The sequence below is a fragment of the Lepisma saccharinum genome, chromosome 3, assembly GCF_977018435.1.
Source record: "Lepisma saccharinum chromosome 3, izLepSacc3.1, whole genome shotgun sequence".
NCBI classification, from domain to species: Eukaryota; Metazoa; Arthropoda; class Insecta; order Zygentoma; family Lepismatidae; genus Lepisma; species Lepisma saccharinum.
In genome coordinates, this window is record NC_139231.1 from 18,017,493 (window position 1) to 18,031,164 (window position 13,672).

General features: G+C 35.9%; 1 protein-coding gene across 1 annotated transcript in view; it reads right to left on the minus strand.

The window, feature by feature from the left end:
* Window positions 1–13,672, minus strand: part of LOC145984928 (tetraspanin-7-like) — a 73,416-nt gene that overhangs the window by 16,119 nt on the left and 43,625 nt on the right. The window contains exon 2 of the mRNA XM_083118335.1: window positions 7,349–7,537. Coding sequence (XP_082974461.1) covers window positions 7,349–7,537 — 189 coding nt within the window. The remainder of the gene's footprint in view (window positions 1–7,348; window positions 7,538–13,672) is intronic.

Genomic DNA, 13,672 nt, shown 5'->3' on the forward strand with positions numbered 1-13,672 from the left:
CAAGATTCATTAGCTTTATATCTTCCAGAATTTTAAACAGAATATGTAGATTTTCCACTCCTTGTACTGTCCGCAATCAATGTTTATGGATGTAGATGATTTTAATAGATTTTACATTGGACAAGTTAAGCTTTAATATATTGCAATTAACTAATAAATCATCTTAGAACCTCCTATGAACATTAAAAAATAATTTTATGAAAATCTTAGTTGAGTAAAATATCAAAATATAATGACCCAGACAAAGTTCGGATATCAATGAATGAATGATTGGTGTTTTAAGTCTACTTTATGCACAGTAAGGCTAATCGGGACTGGAGCTACAGCTTAAAGTGGGATCCGAACCACTATGAGCCTATACCAGGTACCGAACCCAGGACACCTTGATTACAAGGTGACGGCACTACTACTGCACCATCGGGGAGGCCTCCTATAAGTTTGGATATCAGAACTTAATTCCAAAAATCTCAGTTTCAAGTAACATGCGAATTAATGTCTTACTTGTTCTGCAAGGGAAAAAATGTAAAAAAGGAATAAAGGAAATTGACTCAAAAAAAAAAAAAATATTTGTAATTTTATACCCAGTTATCCTTTCAAAGTGAGTTAATGATTTGCAAAAGTTCTTATCCTTGAGAAACTTGTCCACGGGGTTGGTTTTTCCTCTCACCTTTCAATTTTTTTCAGTTTCCTACTCAGAATCCCTCCACTTGACTCAATTGTTAGCATTCAAGATGTTTATACAGGGTGTTGCAAAACTCTTTCAACAACGCTTGGGTGCTGGTAGATATCATAAAAACAAGTAACTGTTCCCTATAAAGTTTACCTCGAAAGCGCTTAGTTTCTGCGCTATAAGCGCTTAAAATATATCCTGTACGTATGCAACCCAACACAGCAAACACTTGCTCTGACATAACTATCAGGGGCGCGTGGTAGGGTTGCCACTAGCGTTCCTCGTTAAGAGACAACTTGAAAACAACAACTTGGGAGTCTTGCCTGAGCAAAATCCAAAACATTAATGATACTTGCGATGTTGTAAGAAGCATTGACAGTATTTATAAACTGACCAAGATAAATAATGGGCAGACTGAAATTCAAGATCACTCACTCATTCTAAAATATCTCCATAATTGATTGATTGATTTGGTTTATTTTAATTCGCTTTTCTGCCACTTTTGGCTAATCGCGAAGATCAGGATGATATGATGAACTAACAAATGACACCAACGTCTAGGCCAGGATTTAAAGCCGAGACACCTGGTGCCGTAGCGAGCTGTGCTAACCACATCACCACGGAGTGATTCGTGTGTCATGCGATATCAACAATTGCAAGGGAGACGTGAGATATGGGAAATCCACGAACGAACAAATGTAAACATGATGTGTTTGCTGCCTCGTCTCGAACACGCAGACTGTAATGTTAATACAATTTATTTATTAGAAAATTATTCCTATCTGTTCTAGCGTTATTGCTAATCGTGTTCGTCTCATAAGGAAATAATTGCAATGCTCTTTTAATTTAATGATTGATTGATTCACTCATTCATTGATTTGCTTTATTATACTTCGCTTTTTGTGCCACTTTTGACTAATTTGCAAAGCTGATGTTATGATGAAATTGATGGATGGACACTCAAAAACATCCATGCCCAGGCCAGGATTCGAACCCGGAACACTTGGTGTCGTAGCGCGATGTGCTAACCACTCCGGCATGGGGGGCGGCTCTGCATGTTCGAAACGAGGCAGCAAACACATCATGTTTACATTTGTTCGTTCGTGGATTTCCCATATCTCACGTCTCCCTTGCAATTGTTGATATCGCATGATACACGAAACACTCCGTGGTGATGTGGTTAGCACAGCTCGCTACGGCGCCAGGTGTCTCAGCTTTAAATCCTGGCCTAGACATTGGTGTCATTTGTTAGTTCATCATATCATCCTGATCTTCGCGATTAGCCAAAAGTGGCAGAAAAGCGAATTAAAATAAACCAAATCAATCAATCAATTATTGAGATATTTTAGAATGAGTAATCTTGAATTTCAGTCTGCCCATTATTTGTCTTGTCAGTTTAAAAGTACTGTCAATGCTTCTTACAACATCGCAAGTATCATTAACGATTTGGATTTTGCTCAGGCAAGACTCCCAGGTTGTTGTTTACAAGTTTTGTCTCTTAACGAGGAATGCTAGTGGCAACCCTGCCATGCGCCCCTGGTAGTTATGTCAGAGCAAGTGTTTGCTGTGTCAGGTTGCATACGTACAGGATATATTTTAAGCTCTTATAGCGCAGAAACTAAGCGCTTTCGAGGTAAACTTTATAGGGAACAGTTACTTGTTTTTGTTTTTTGTTTTTGTGATATCTACCAGCACCCAAGCGTTGTTGAAAGAGTTTTGCGACACCCTGTATTTCTTTCTTAGAGGAATAACTGTTCATATTCATAGAGTGTAAGGAGTAAAATGGAAAAGAGCATGCTGTAAAGTCTAGTGTAGAATCGGCATGGCAGGAAATGACACTACTACCTCACTCATGACAGAAAATTGACTTGGTGAACAAGAAAATAAATAAATGTATTCAAATCTACAAGAATTATGATTTGAGTGATAAACATTATATACAGAATTCCAGGGACACTATAAAAATTCACAAAGTGCAACACTGTTCACTCCACATCAGGAAATTGGAGGGAATGGAAACCATTGCAATTTCAAGGGATATAAACTTCTATTTTTATTGATTAGGATTCAACAAATGATAAAAACATGACAGTGGGTAACACTATCCCCTCCATGAGCATCTGTGCACAGATGGGACAGAAGTTTGATGATTTGTAGTGAATATTGAAAATAGAGCAAAGAGAAATTATTTTTCAGTACGGTTTTTGAGAGCAGGATAACAGGTTGCAACAGAATAGGGCTTTGACATGTGCTCATTTGTGGCAATGTGACGCTGCACTTCATAAATGTGATTGTACATTTAAATGTCATTCGAGTTGGTATATTGAAAGCTGCAAAGCTGAAAGTATTTCACAATTCTTGGTGCAGTGTGGAGTATGACTGCATGATGAACATGAGTTGTGGTGGCTTTGTATTTCAATTTCCACCAAGATGATAGGCCAGCCCAATGACATAGTGGCAGCATCATTGCCTTGTAATCAAGGGGTTCCAGGTTCAATACCTGGTGGTTTGGATCCCACTTTAAACTGTAAGTCCAGTCCAGATTAGTCATACTGTGTATCAAATGGACTTAAAACACCAACTTAAACAAAGATGACCTAGGATTAGCATGGTAGAGATATCATTGTTTATATTCATAGAGTGTAAGGAGTAAAATGGAAAAGAGTGATGTGATATCTTGTGCTTCTTGGATGAGAGAGAAAATCCCGCATATGAATCTTATGGAGGTTAAGGTCTCAACTTTCAATACTGAAAACACGATGATGCACTCCCAGCTGCATCGGTGAAGAATACATTGATAAAGCTGATTGAAATATACCATCCATCAAAGTTACTTGAAAAAATATCAGCAGGTCATTCCATGTCAAATAAACAATGGTCTGAACCTTGACATCTCAGAAATTCATCCTTTTTGGTACAGTGGTAGTACCAGTAAAGTTGGCAAAAACTGCCACATTTCAGATTTTTTTGGCTCGAGTTATTGACTTTCAAAAAAGCAAAAATCCCAAAATTTGACGACATTTTGAAATATTTAAACAGCAGTAGATCAAACACTATTTGACCTAGAGAGCTCAAATTGGCGTCGTTCTCTTCTGCTTTTAATGGGCTTTAATTTGAAATGCAACATGGCTGTGCTATTTCAATTTTCTAATTTTTATAAAACTCGAACAAAGTTCTTTAAAGATATCAAAAACACCCTTTTTCATTTTTTTCTTTGGAAAAAATATTGTTTTGAAGACATCAATTGACTATTTGTGTGCAAAATTTCATAATGGGATGGCAATGGGTTCCTATGGAAATTAATTATTTTGTATTGTAATGTGTGTGAAATTTGCTAAATTTGTTGATTTCCTTGTTAAAATTGTAAGTATAGGCTGAGTGGTTGATGTTGAAGTCTTCATATTAGTCTATTTTATAATTCTTGAACTGCAAATAATATGGAAATTTATATTTATCACTTTTAATAATAATGTATTGGTTTTGTTCTGTAAAAAAATCTTATGGTGTAATACAACCTTAATATACAAATGTATGTTATTAAAATTTGAGGAGCTTTCAGACCAAAGTGACATGCAACAAGTGACGCATGTTGCTTGTTTCTTGTCTTGCAAGTTGCTCAGACTGGGTAGTTTTCTCAATAAAATGCACCATGTCAAGTCTGCCTGTTGTTCACGCATGTGCTGCGAATGCTTGCTTATAGACTGAAGGGACCCATGTTGCTTGTTTGTTGTCAATTTGGTGTGAATTCTTACTGTCAGTTGTCACATGTTGTTTTGGTCTGTCCCCGTTACAGGTGTTTGAAGAATAAAAAGTATTTAAATCATGCCTCTTAACACAACATAATGATTGATGAGAGAGAGATATGTGAAATATTGCAGTCAGTTTTACAAATCATAACAGAAAAGGAACAAGTCTTGTGAGGAATAACTAGCTGTATTTCTTGATTGTTTAGTGACATGTGGTGACCTTGGAACTTCGGTAGCAACTGATAGTGGTAATCTTTAATGCATCCTCCATTCTCCGCCCCCTCCCCCACCCCACCCCACACACACACACAAAATGCTTGTATTGTTGTTTCAATAAAATTTGTGACATGAATATTACAATTTGTTGCAAGCTTTCAACGATTGCAGGGGCTGGCAGGTTGAAGGTACGGGAGTAGGGAGGTAGAAATAAAAATTTCAGTTTTCCTTTGGTGGCAGTCTCAACTTGAAACTCTTGAGGTTGTCGAAAAGGCTGCTGAGGAGCTCCTTCCAGTCTGCTAGCTTATCGTAGAGGAGGGCGAGAAGCACGTGAAAAATATTGTCACTTATGAAATGTGCCTTCGACAAGATAATAAATCATGCAATTAGAGATGTGAGAGCATTGCTAGACTCTGTATACCTGAATGAGCATCACCAATAGTTTACTGCAATCTTCAGTCAGTTGTCTTTTGAGAAATGCCCAGTGAAACTTACTTTCATGAATTAATTGAAATTAATTTTATTAAATTGATGTGTGGATAAAAATGATTGTTTAGTTTATTATGAATACTTTACACATATTAAGACCTTGTATTTGTATCCTACTCTAAAATGTGAACACAAATATACAATTTTCCATTTGATTACCTGATAAAAAAGTGATAAATTTTAGGTATTTCCATGTTATTTGCAGAACAAAAAATTATAAAATAAACTTATATGAAGACTTCAACAACAACCACTCAGCTTATACTTATGGTTTTAACATGGAAGTCAACAAATTTAGCAAATTTGATACACATTACAATACAAAATAATTCATTTCCATAGGAACAGATTGCCATCCCATTATGAAAATTTGCACACAAATAGTCAATTGATGTCTTCAAAACAAATATTTTTTCCAAAAAAAAAAAAATAATAATAATAACAATAATAATAATAATAATAATAATAATGAAAAGCGGTGTTTTTGAGTTTTTGAAAAAACTTTTTTCGAGTTTTATAAATATTAGAAAATTGAAATAGCACAGCCATGTTGAATTTCAAATTAAAGCACATTAAAAGAAGAAGAGAATGACACCAATTTGAGCTCTCTAGGTCAAATAGTGTTTGATCTACAGCTGTTTAAAGATTTCAAAATGTCGTCAAATTTTGGGATTTTTGCTTTTTTGAACTCAAAAACTATGAGCGCAAAAAATCTGAAATGTGGCAGTTTTTGTCCTCTTTATAGGTGCAATGAATAAACAAACAGAGTTTCATTCTGTATGTTTGTCTGAAAACAGTCATTTCCAATTCATTATTCTGTAACTTACACGTGTCACTGATTTGAGTTAATTTTTTGTAAAGTTGCTGGGCAGAACTAGTTGCATTTGATTAGGGTTTCGAGGACCCTCACAATAATGAGTAATCTGAAATAATTAAGATGTACACTGAAGAGGCAAGTTTAGATTGGAGAAAAATAGGATATATTATTAAAACTTGGCAATTACACATATTGTCCTGCAATGTGGCCCTGTGATCTACGGTGTAAGTTTTAAGCTGTGGCTATGCACGTTTAAGTCTTCTGGGGGAAGCGTAACAACTTTTCTTGAGATTTTGCCCTCTGCATGGGACCGGTGGCCATCCACCATTGTGAGGAAATTGAGAAGCTAGAAATAAGTAGTATTAACCTGGTCATAGAAAACAAACAACAACGACTGAAGGTTCTTCGTGCTGACCACACATCACCCCGTAACTGGTTGAATGATCTCTCACTTCTGGTGACAGTTGGTACGTAGGCACTGGCCTTCACACGATGTTATACCAGGGGCTATTATAATTACACAAATTATTGTCCTGTAAAAAGAACTGAAGTTTATTGGCATGGCTAGTACATGAAAATTTGATTTCACATGTAGTCCCATTTTATTGAATTTTTGTGGTACACGTGTTGGCATTTTATGAATGTGATCACTTGCGAAATTTCTATATTGAGAGTGATTTTCTCAGGTCATCAAGTACTGAATTATCTACTTATCACGAAAGTACCAATAACATCAGTCCTCTCATGATAATGGAGAAAAATTATTTGGAATACAATGTTCTATTCTTCATGAAATGCAACTATCATATTCTTATTTAAAAGTAAAAGGAGCATCATAACTTGCATTGCCAATACGATTAGCATCATTAGATGGCTATGCAAAAATGGGTACAGGAGGGGTGACAGCACTTCTGCATGCAAAGGTGCACACCATAGACCCAGACTACCTGTTGCCACTTCTGTTTAGATGTAAACAACAGACTACAGGAGCATTCCAGCATTACGTGTGTGAATCAGAATAAACTGATTTTATAGAATTATGAAGTGTCTCCTAATAAATTAAATCAAAAATAAGTGTGATGGCATAGTTGGAATGTACGGAAAACATTAACAAAAATGTGTTACGTGTGTGATGTTTTGAAAATGTAGCAAAATTTAACTAAATTTGTCTGTGATGCATGAAGGATTCAGATGCTAATAATCCTTGTTGGAGAAATATGCAAATTACATGCATTCACAAACATTTAAACCTTCATGAAATTAAAAGCAATTTTCTAACTTACATGGAGTAGGACCGCTTTTGTGGAATGCCCTTACATAGATAATCAATCAAACTGGAAGCATTTGGAAATAATCTTGTTACCACAAATATCCATGTTTAAAAACTATTAGTAAAAGGAGATTACTTACAACATACAAGAGAAAGGGTTGGCCTTTTGCAGTGCAACAACATGCCAATGATCCAACTAAAATGATGGCTGCTCCTGTTCCAATCAACACATACGGAGCCGTCGTTGAGAACTCTGTGGAGAGTTCCATGTACTTGTACAGTTCTACTTCCATCCATATCCCTATGCCTAGTATTGCAATTCCTGTTAGCTGAAAGAGAAAAATAATAATCAAATCAGCGTTTCTTCGGGATTCAAAATAACACAATTTTCCATGAAGCTTTGCTGTTTGCAAGTGAGAAAGTGTCTCACTGTTGGCAAAACTGGAAAGGACAATGGAACTGACCAGAAAAAATGGACAATGTGAACATGTGAACATCAGATATTGCATCTCCATCAGGAACGAGGTATATATATATAGGGTACATAACTGAAAAGTGAGAACTATGAACTTCGACATGAGTTGTATTTAACACATGCTAGTTTTATGCCCTGGGCCTCATGAAAAGTATTTAACTTGCACATCTCTTTACAATGGGAGCACTGGCAAGAGTGGAGAGTGGGCCCGTGGACAAAATTTTGCACATGGATCGTGAAAAGCTTATTTAATGATGATGTTATTGTTAAAATTAATACACACAATTTAAAAAGCGTGGATCAAATGAACAGATGTACATTAACTGTATTTATATTTATTTTTGCCTGTGACTCTTGCACATAAAATAATTAAAAATAACAATTTTTCATCTAATCAAGAAACAAATTGCTTTCAACATTTCTATTTCATTCTCGTAATAAAACATCTTGGCCCCAGGGAATGTTTCTTTCTTCTATTGTGTCAGTCAACGTGTTAAGGAAATAATGCTTACAATGGCCCCTTGTTTATATTTTTTGTGCAAAATGACCTGAAGCTTGAATATGTTTTCTATATCTTCTGCACATATTCACTTAAAATGTATACCTTAGTATACCCAGAAATTATGGCTCTTTAATGTTACCTATGTTTTAAAACATAATTAAAAATACCACCCACAAAAATATCTACCTTAGTCACAAGAGTAACAAACATAAAACAAACTAATATAGCCTATCATATAGAAATAGGTTGATCCTCTCAAATCTCTTAGAATGTATCCTTAGCAACATTTCAACCTGATTGCCCAGGTTGGCAACATATAGGCCTATACCAAAATTGGAAGTGACACAAGCATAACATGCTTCTTAAAAAATATTTTAGTTTCTGTTTTGCTGGCTGTCAGTTAATTTTTTGAGAAAGGAATATTTGTTAATACTAGATTTGTTTGTCAACAGTTTAAGAACATGTTTGCATGGCTAGTTCTATGAGGATGGCAGTGTGAGGGGATATTTATGTGATAAATTTCAAATCTTTTATTTCATCTGGGTATTTATTTTTAAACTGAAGAGGTGATAATAATGATATTATACATACCTGATGATCATCAGCAAGCACACTGTTTAAAAATGTTTCTAAGTGAAGTGCTTGTAAGTAAAATCCCTTGTTCTTTCTTTTTTGTTGGCAAACTTCTCTATCACCATTTCATTGAAACCTTCAAGAGAGTTGATCATTTCCTGTTCAATGGACAGCATGGCAAGCACACTCAGATGTTCTTCATCCGTGATGTTTTTAAGAAACGTTCTTATGTCTTTCGAAACTGAGTAACGCATTGCTCTTGCTGAAGTTGCAATAGGAAATGTAGCAACTAATTTCAACAACTTTACAACTTCAGTAAACAAGTGCTTTAAATTGTTTTGGATTAAGAAATAAAGAAGATCATTTACACTTGCCACCTCCAAAATATGAGATTTTTCATACATAATTTCTAGCTCTGTTCTTGCCTTGCATTTGTCAAAAAATGGGTAAGCTTTATGGACATCGTCAAGGATTTTGTCAGGAAAATTAATTACGAATGCAGAGAAGAGTCTGTGATCAAGCAAACTGCTAGCATGCAAGTGGGTAAGGAACTTGAATCTCTTAGTTTGATTCATGATGACATTACATACTTCTTTTGCATCAACATTCCTGGACAAATTAGAATCTTTGTGCTTTCGCTTTGCTCCATTTTCACCATTTACATTTTCTTCCATAATTATACTAGGGTTATCCATGCCATCTCTTATTTTTACAACTTCTTCTTCAAATGATTTTATAGCATTTTTAATTGACTCTGGATCATGATTTTTCTGCAAATTACTACACAACTTGTCAATATGAGGCATTAGTCTATGAAAAACTGTCAACCAGAAATTGAAAGAAGGGTGCTCAATCTTTAATCTCAACCCATACACCTCATTGATAGTGGCAGTTTGTTTACTTGTTTCTTCAATTCGTTCCAAACATTTAATAATGGTATCTTTATGTTCATAAATTGTGGCAACAGATCCAGAAGAGAAGTTCCACTTAGTAATACAACCAAAGAAAACTTTCTTTCCAAGTATTTCATCGATAGGAATTCTTCGAGTGGAATGTGCAAAATAATTTGTTATTTCCTTTAAGTTAGCACAGAAGAGATGTACTTCTTTATTTTGGCTTGCAGCTTGGACCAAAATGAAATTTAATTGATGAGCATAGTAATGGGTAAAATATCCATAAGGATATTCCTGTCTTACAATACTGGATACACAAGAATGTCCGTTACTCATGATGCTAGCACCATCGTAACTTTGAGATATCAATTTCTCTTTGATACCCTTTACTACTGTAGTCAGAACATCTTTGATGCATTCAGCTAAAATAAAGGGATCATCTGCACTTGGATTAATGAAACTCCAAAATCTTTCAACAGATTTCCCAGTTGATATAACATAGCGAAATATGACAGCAAATTGATACTGAGAAGAAATATCTGAGGTTTCATCAACTATAATTGAAACAAAGTCAGAATCCTTCATTTCAACTAGTACATGTTCTTGGCACACTTGAAGCATGCAGTCCAACAAATCATTCAGAATGTCCTTAGATGTACTCTTTAACATAGCTTCCGTGTTCATATGTTTTCTAATAATATTTTCTAAAGATGATGTTAAGTTCCTTAATCCTTTCAATGATTTTGAATGTATTGTTGCATCTGGGATACATAACAATTTAAATTCCGTACACTTAATACAGTCAATGATTTTAGCAAGTACTGCTCGATTTCTTCTCACAGTATCATTATGACTTTCAATGTCTCTCCTCAAAACACTATCAAGTTGCACTGAAAATCCTGCCTTGCCCAACACTGCGAAATTTAAACAAGCATTTATGTGTATCTTCGATTTCTCATGTTTTGTCATATTTGATGACAAATTAGATAAATCTGTTACTCCCTTGTTTGTCCAAACGTTGTTTCCGTGTTTTGCAAAGAGCAAGCAGGGGAAACAGTACAATCTATTTGTAGAATCACAACCACAAATCCAATTGTTTTTGTCATATATGCAAACCCTGAACGTTCGAAGATAAGGTCGACTATCTTTGTTCGCTTCTTGAGCAGCGTTGCCAGGTCAGATTTTTAAAAATCGGGAGATAGTCCCCTGAAAAATCAGGAGATTTGCTTAAAAAATCAGAAGAACAAAATAGCAGATTATCAACGTTCTGGGGGGGGGAGAGTGGGAAAAGCATTCCACTATCATTATTGAACGTTAATTATTAATTTTATAAGTCAAAAGATAAATTTATTGTTGTTATGTTAATATAAATTTTATTATGAATTTGCACTTAAAGGGGTACGATAACCCCACCCCCTAAATTCACCTAAGGTAAAGGTACAGTTTCCCCCAACCAGTGGCGATGATCTGGTGCGAAAACTGAGGGGGTGCAAGGAATGCCCCCCCTCTTTCCTAATCGCCGGCACTGCCCCTACACATTGCAAAAAGCAGTGACATTACTGGAAAAAATCCGACCTCGATTTTCTGTTCATCTCTCACAAATATTCTAAAATAAGTTGTGACTGCGTGGATTTATGTAGTTGGCGTTTAAAAGTGTATGGGAACATTTCGTGATTTTTGTGTTAACTAAGACTAGAGCTTCAGCCACTACGCATTCGAGGATATATTTTTTTAAATATTCTACCTGATAACACCTTAGATTGCTTTTCTTTAAAACTAGCTAAAGTTACAGGATGTAAGAAAGACCACCCTTTTTTTAATACTTGTTCGTATGTGTGGGTGGCAACATTGGTATTTAGTTGTAACCAGTTTCCTCCCCTTTGACAAAAAAAAACTCAATGGGGAAAGTTAGGACACCCGCCTTGGAGTTCCCAATGCACAAAGGGCTCAAGAAGCCGCGGGTCTTTCCCAGTGTCATAAAGCCTGGTATGACCCTCCTCCCCCACCACTCTCACTCTCACTCTCTCTCTCTCTCTCTCTCTCTCTCTCTCTCTCTCTCTGTGTGTGTGTGTGGAATATTCATGGGTCTTTGCATTCCATCAGCCGAATATGTAAATTTTAAATCAACTTTCGATTTTTTTTAAATATTTGTTCATTATAAATATTTAAGGAAGCAAGAAATCAGGAGATTTCCCCATTTTCCTGAAACTTGTCAGGAGATCAGTAGATCGTGCTGAAAATCAGGAAATCTCCTGCGAAATCAGTAGACCTGGCAACACTGTCTTGAGACAAATTCAAATGAGGAACAGGTCGCCCGAGACTTTTTATTACGCACTTCTCTTCTGCTGAAAGATCACAGAAATCATTTTCCAAAAGAAAACTAACACTATTCATTTTCTCACATGAATATTAACGCAAGTTATAAATAAATAATATAAATATAAACTTTATAAGTTATAAAGTTGTGTTGATTTTTTCGTAAAAATGTCCGAGAATTTCGGAGAAGCCACTTTTTGCAAGCATTCATATTTAAGGGCAAATCAACCAGCGATGTAGAAATATTTCGCTGCGGGATAACAGGAAAATTTTCAGCGTATTATCTCTTGATCTGCGTGTGGTCGCCACTCAAGTTGAGAAATTGGTTCAATTTTCACAAAATAATTCTAGTAAAAATGAAATAATTTAGCTATTTGTTCCTTGCGCTTGGAGAAGGACAATTTATGAGACCCTATACTACAAACTTCATTGCCAAGCTCTGTTGCCAAGTCTATCAATAATCCCATGTTCCTCTCGGGACCTTTCTTTGGCTGCCTCCGAAAAGGTCGAAAGGCGGCTAAAGCCCCTATCACACGGAACTGGATTTCTATTTGGAATGTTCTAGTTGACGCTGGACTGGCTACCCATTTGCTAGTTTTTGCCTCACACGGTACTTGTTACACCGTACTTGTCGATAGTCTTTCGTTCCCATAATGGCGGCCGCGCGAGATGTAAACAAGGTATCACTTCACACTTTTAAAATACGATAACTATCCAACCGAGAAAAATATCGCATCGCATTAAATGGTTTCAGGTAAAGAAGAACGGCGCTGATAAAATACATACTTTACAACGTTTACTATACACGTATGGAAGAATATTTTAGCTTTTTCAATTGTAAACATGCCTTTCGTGTTGTATGCACTCGGAAGCCACAGACAAAAAAAAGGCTACTTTACAAACTCACAGATTATCTTCACATGGCCAAACTTTGCTCTGATTGGCTGTTCCACAGAATCTAGTCGAACACTTTTCATCATTGAAATATGATGCTATCTATACTTTTTATAAAACTTCGTTATCCCTTTTGGGAAGGGCACTGAACTACAAGATCACTTCTTGCACCTTTCGGACACGGCTTTTCTGTCTTACGAACAGAATTTTTGCTCGTACAGTGGGATCTATGAGTATTACCGTGCAAATTGTCCATGACTATTTTCATTAATTTTTCACTTTTCACTTACATCCTATGTGTTTTTAATCGATGGATTTTTATGTATGCTGGTGCAGAAGTTGTCAACAGCTTGTTTTGAGTTTTCTTTTAATTCTTGAAGCTCTAATTGGGTCAAATAAAGTTAACGAACATGATGATGGATAATTTGCACGGTAAAACTCACGGATCCCATCGTACAGTCAACGGCAAAGATAATGGTAGGCAAATTGTCCATCGTTATTTTCATTACTTTTATTAGAGGCGTGCGGGATCCAGAAAAGTCGGGACGGGGATCGGGAAAAAATTTCCCGTCCCGATCCCGACTTCCGGAAATGACTTCCCGACTTTTCGGGATCACGAGCAGTAGGGAAATACCGAATGGCCATTTTAAAAAGTCGTTAATTTTCAACGTTTTCTGCATTGCAGATTTCTGGAACTTATCGCAAATTGTTAGTTTTTATTGCAGAAATGCAAAAACTATAATCTAAAGTGAAAATGACGTGTAGAATTCGAGATTTTCAGAGCTTCGGGAAATTTCGATCATTTCCCGTC